The following is a 5,402-nucleotide window of genomic DNA, read 5'->3' on the forward strand; positions in this document are numbered from 1 at the left end:
AGGGCACGAGCTGTCAGCAGCACTGCTCTCTCCTGCATCTCCCAAAAACACACAGAGACAGCAGTCAGGCTTGCTTTCCACAGCACAAGCTTACTGAAGACAGACGAACGCACCGCTACCACCAGGCTTCACAGCAGGCCTAAGGGCTAGCGAAAGGGCTAAGGGCTAGCCGCGTGTGAAAGATGGCACGTGCCCACGGAGGCTGCCGCGGGTGCTGCGAAGGGGCCCCGCCGCCCCTCACCGCGCCCTGGGTGCACCGGCAGCACCCCGCTGCTTGCTCAAGCATCGCTTCCTGTTTCCTTCTGGCCGTGCCGAAAGCGTACTCGCCCGCTTGGTAACCTTGCCCTCGGAGATGAGGGCTGTGGCTGGTGGACGACCTCTTCGTGCTTTTAAAGAGGGAAAGACAACCAAGGCAGCTTACAGAGTGTCAGAGAGCAGCGGAGAACAGGAGCGAACGCGCAGAAGAGGGAACGCGCTCTGGGGGACCTCGCCAGGGAACCGGGGTAGAAGAACAAGGCTCACCCTGAAAGGAAGGAAATGGCAGAGACAGAGGAAAGACATGAAGGGGAAACGGAGCAAACAAGCTTCACGACAAAGCACATTAAAAAGGCCATTGACAAAGAAAAAGATGACAAGGAGGGTGACAAGGAACAATAAGCACTACAGGCATTTCAAGTTACTTCAGTTTTTTTAATCAAACGAAATTTGATGCCAAAATATTATGTAAAACCACATGGTTATACCTTTAGTATCAGGAGCAAGCAGAGAAGCAAACTAGGACTAAACTGGGGAAGGATGTATACAAGTGAAAGTTGTGCATGTTGTATACAGTCACACAGTATACAAAGAAAAACCTCTCCCTTCTCTCTCTCTCTCTCTCTCGCCATTTTCCCTTCCACTAACTTTTTCATATTTTTCTACCAACTTCCTGGTTATATGCTTGATTGCTACACTTCCCTCCTCCCCCCTCATCTTTTCCCAGTTTTCAGACATCTTGTCAATTAGTCTGATCAAAACATAACAAGTGCTGAGCTAAAAATTAAGGTAAATAAAACCTGATTATAGACAAAAAGTTTCCAACAAACACCAAAGTCATTAACTACTAGACTACCTGGGAGGGAGGAGAGAATCTAAAACAGGTTATAAAGTTGTTTTCTTAGTTTTACTCGCAAAATTTTTGTGTTCAATTTTGTACTGAAAGAATTTCCTTAACACTTGCTCTCAAATGTTAAACAGGTTCAGGACTTCTAAGCAATACAGCTTTGTAATGCTGGAAACACTTATTATAAAGTGACATACTTTAATCAATTTAATTCCTGCTACACATACAAAGATGAAAAAAGTAGTGAAATTACTTTCCTCCTCATGTACAGCATATTGTTTTTACTTCTGCATGGATCTTTACTCCTGTAGGACAATGGAACAAGACTTGGAAGTTAACATCTCTATGAAAAAAAAAAATTTGAAAGATTAGAGTATGTACCACTTGTTGTGTCCTCACTTTAGTACTAAAATATTCACTGTGAAATAAAAGCCTTTCTGATTTTTTGTTAAATACTTTGTATACACCAAATACAATAGGGCAAAAGAGCTTTGTCTCGTCCTCCATTTTGCATAGGTACTCAAAGGGTTATACAAGGTCTTACAGGAAAAGAGAGACTAGAGGCAAGTGACTATGCAAAAATAACAATCTACAAATATTTCAACCAACTATTAATCATATTCAATTTACCATCATCAATTTATACCCTTTGTTATATTTGTGTTGAAGTAGAAGCTTCTGAAATATTTAGTTTTTACAGAGTATCCAGAAAAACATCAGAGATGAAACTCCACAGGCCTAGCCGAGGCTTCTCATTACGTGGCTTCTCTCCATAAAGCAAAATGTATAGAAAGATCCCTATAGACACCCATAAATTCAACAGCAGCATCAAAAAAATTCATGCAAGTCAGTCTTACATACACAAGGAAACGAGCGGTTCTGCACTTCTGCCAGTAGGAAGGGGGAGGTCTGGCAGCAGGCAGACGTTGGGAGTCCCTGGCTCTGTGCTGTAAGGTTAGCACGGCACTTCAGCTCTAAGCAAAATCTGCAGGTCAGACTCATGCAGGTGTGAGGGGGGAGCCACATGCTTCTCAAAACAGAAAAGCCTGGCAGGGGAAGGAAAAACTGGAGGAGCTTGGCTCTCACTTGTGTTCTGCTCCCTTATTACAGGTGCAAAGCGCTCAAGTAATTTGGCTCTGCAAACTTTATCAAGGACTACAGATAAGATGTAGGCACTGAGACTAAAATCTTGCTGGAAGGTTAAATACCTAGGAGTCTGGACAAAGAGCAGAGCCCTGAATCATCATATTCAACCAGTGTCTGGCAGAAGAGGAAGACTGCTAACACACAGCACCTTACAAGGGCCAAAATCTACACCTACAAAAATGCAGATAGCAGGCAGTTCTCTTTATAAACTCAATTTCCAATGCATTCTTTAAAATCTATCTTAGAAGAGATAGGGGATTAGATTCTTTGCATCCTTTATTAATTTTCAAGCATGGAAATGGATCTGAAAGAAATATACACCACATAAATAAGGACAACTCATTAAGACAGCATGCTTGATCATTCACCTTGAGAAAGGCTGAAAATTTTCAATTCTTTGTTTTTTTGTTTTTTTTGTTTTTGTTTTTCTCATGCAAGCTGAAATGATCTACAAAGTCTGGCAGTCCCCTTCCCTACTTTGTTTTTAAAAGGAAAAAGTGCATACTTCTACACTGGAAATTCCCCGTGGTACTTCATAACAGTTTCTCCTCTTCCCTCAGTCCCCACTGTGTTAGTGTGTTGGCACAATCACCCAATTTCAAAAACCACTCAAAGGTTTTGGGTACCTTTTAAAAATAAATAAAACTATTTAGTCAGATAGAGAATAGTTTTTTTCAGTAGATAATTTATAACACAAATTCATAAATATGATCACATTCAATTTCCTAAAAATCTATACAAATACAAGTAACACCACTTCCCTTGCAGCACATGGATTTCAAGTAATTACACAAAGCTCCATTAGACAGCCTTTCACATACAAATTACACAAAATTACAGACATATATGCAGTAACACATCGGGGATAATGTAATGCTGCTGACTACTTAATGGTCCAAAAATAACAAAAGTAATTCAAAAAAAGCTAGTTTTCAGTTTAATTGTTGGGGTGGAATGTACTGTGGGTGGTGGTTGCCTAGCAGCTGCTTTTGCTTTGCTGGCCTGACTTGCTCGGACTGCGGTTTCTAGACGTGTTTTTAATTCAGGAGCAGCTCCCATTACTGTCTTGAAAGCATGTGGGTAAAGCGGACCAATGTGCATTAGATTCTGAAGTGCAAATTCGTGAAGATCCTTAGATGCTGTAGGTGCAGAAGCAAAGGCATTTTCATTCAGTAAGTAGGAGATCAGGGTGGGAACGAGAAGGGCAAGCAACTGGACTCCTAAAATTGAAAAAGAAAGGTAATAACGGTATCAGAGAAGAAAATAAAAGAAAATTAATTTTATCAGTTACTAGACTGATTAGGGTAATTTTGTTTTCAGAATTGACAATAAACACTGCAATTGAAAAATTATCAAATAAAAACCAACTGAAATGTAGGTGGTTTCCTGTCCTTTGGTCACTCAAATCTTTCTTACGAGGACTGTGTTTCAGACTTCTATTATTGTTCATCACAGTTATTTTGTTCCTGACACTTCTTTAAAGATGCCTTTGCACCCTCTGATTGCAGATCATTGGTGAGAGACCATAAGATGCAGAGCGCCCATCATATTAAAGGATTTCAAAACATTTTTCAGGCAGACAGAAACATTATTCAATTGAATCTGAGTATCAGCCTCCCCAGTGAGCATAACAGAACTGCTATTAGTATGCAAGTGTTCATGAAAAGGTCAGGGACAGTTATCTGCTATGTTACTCCATTCTGGAAGATTCCAATCCAAAAGCTAGCACTGCAGCTATACTTGGGCTAGCACGACCCAAAACGGCACAAGGATCAAAAGCGTTTATCTTGAGAACAAAAAAGCAGCTGAACTTAAGCAATAGGGCTAATTTTTGTATGTAGCAAGGATACAAGTATGTCTTTGAAATGTATGTGTTAATTGTAAATTTTAAGCTCAAAGAACTTCAACATTAACAGTAATTCATTTATCTAAAATTTTGTAGGTTATCAGAGTGTTAATGATTTTCCCCTAAAGGTTTTGACTGAATTCATACTCATGGGGTGATTGTCTCCAGCCAGCATTAGCAAAAATCAGATGTTTTGTTTCCTCGTTTGTTTCAGTTACTCTCTTATTTTATATCTGTTTCAAACAACCATGCCAGAAGCAGAATGGAACTCAAGAAAACATACATTTAGTGTTTTATCGTCATTGAAGAGAAATACCAAGAGGGAGTATGCGGGGGACACACACACACGACCTCCAAACCCATACAAAAACAATAGTAATATTTTTACAAGGAACTTTATCAGCATTTAAAGCCAAATGTCTGCGGAGTAAGTCTTTAGAAAATGCATTGTTTCAGTTAGAGAATAAATGAACTTAAACTATAAATACTGTATTCTATCTACTGAAGCAAACAGGAGGCTCCATCTACAATCAAGATATTCTGATCAGTACAATTCAATTTCTTGGGCTTTTTAGATAAACTTTGAGTTGATAGAAGCAACCTGATAAAAGTGATGAGTCTGCTACAATAAATAAAAGTTAACAATGGGAAAAAGTAAATTTAAACAGTATTAACTACTCATTTCCAAACAAAGGAAAACATCACTCACTACCACAGTTCACATTTAGAATTTTTTCATCCTGCAATCACCAGAAAACTAGAAAAGGCTACAGCATATCAAACTGTATGTACTATATGAGCCCACGTATACAAAAGTTCTAGTACTGGAATTACAAAAGCATGTTGCACAGACATGGTCAATTTGTGACTATGCCATCAAGTTCCTAACTGCAAGATTTCTAACATTCAATATTCTATTTTAGTATTACACGTTTCTCTAGAAAAACTAAATACTTACTATTCTGCTCCTCACCAAGGGCAACCAACGTTTCAAGGACTTTAATTCCTTCCTGGACTGCTAACAGCTCCAGGTTGGTGTTCGGGCGGCTCCTTTCCACAGCTTTCAACTTCTCAACCATGATAGGGGCCAACGAATGAATATATGGAGTTGACAGGGCACGATTGGTGTGTTGGAACACAGAAAGCAGAAGCTGGTAACACTTGGCTTGAACCTAATCAAATCAAGATAAATACATTGTCCTGAATGTTATTTGTTAACTCAGGGAATTCTAATAAACTCTGTTATCTATGCATGTGACATACACAATACCCAGAAAAAAAAAAAAAAAAAAAAAAAAAAAAAAAAAC

General features: G+C 39.2%; 1 protein-coding gene across 2 annotated transcripts in view; it reads right to left on the bottom strand.

Moving 5' to 3' along the window:
• Positions 1-2,779: 2,779 nt before the first annotated feature.
• Positions 2,780-5,402, bottom strand: part of HEATR5B (HEAT repeat containing 5B) — a 56,467-nt gene continuing 53,844 nt past the window's right edge. For both annotated transcript variants that reach the window (XM_009697731.1, XM_009697732.1), the window contains 2 exons: positions 5,053-5,266; positions 2,780-3,468 (listed from right to left, as the gene is read on the bottom strand). In XM_009697731.1, coding sequence (XP_009696033.1) covers positions 3,164-3,468; positions 5,053-5,266 — 519 coding nt within the window. In that variant the 3' untranslated portion in view covers positions 2,780-3,163. The remainder of the gene's footprint in view (positions 3,469-5,052; positions 5,267-5,402) is intronic.

The sequence above is a fragment of the Cariama cristata genome, unplaced genomic scaffold (assembly GCF_000690535.1).
Source record: "Cariama cristata isolate BGI_N322 unplaced genomic scaffold, ASM69053v1 scaffold4013, whole genome shotgun sequence".
Lineage (NCBI taxonomy): Eukaryota > Metazoa > Chordata > Aves > Cariamiformes > Cariamidae > Cariama > Cariama cristata.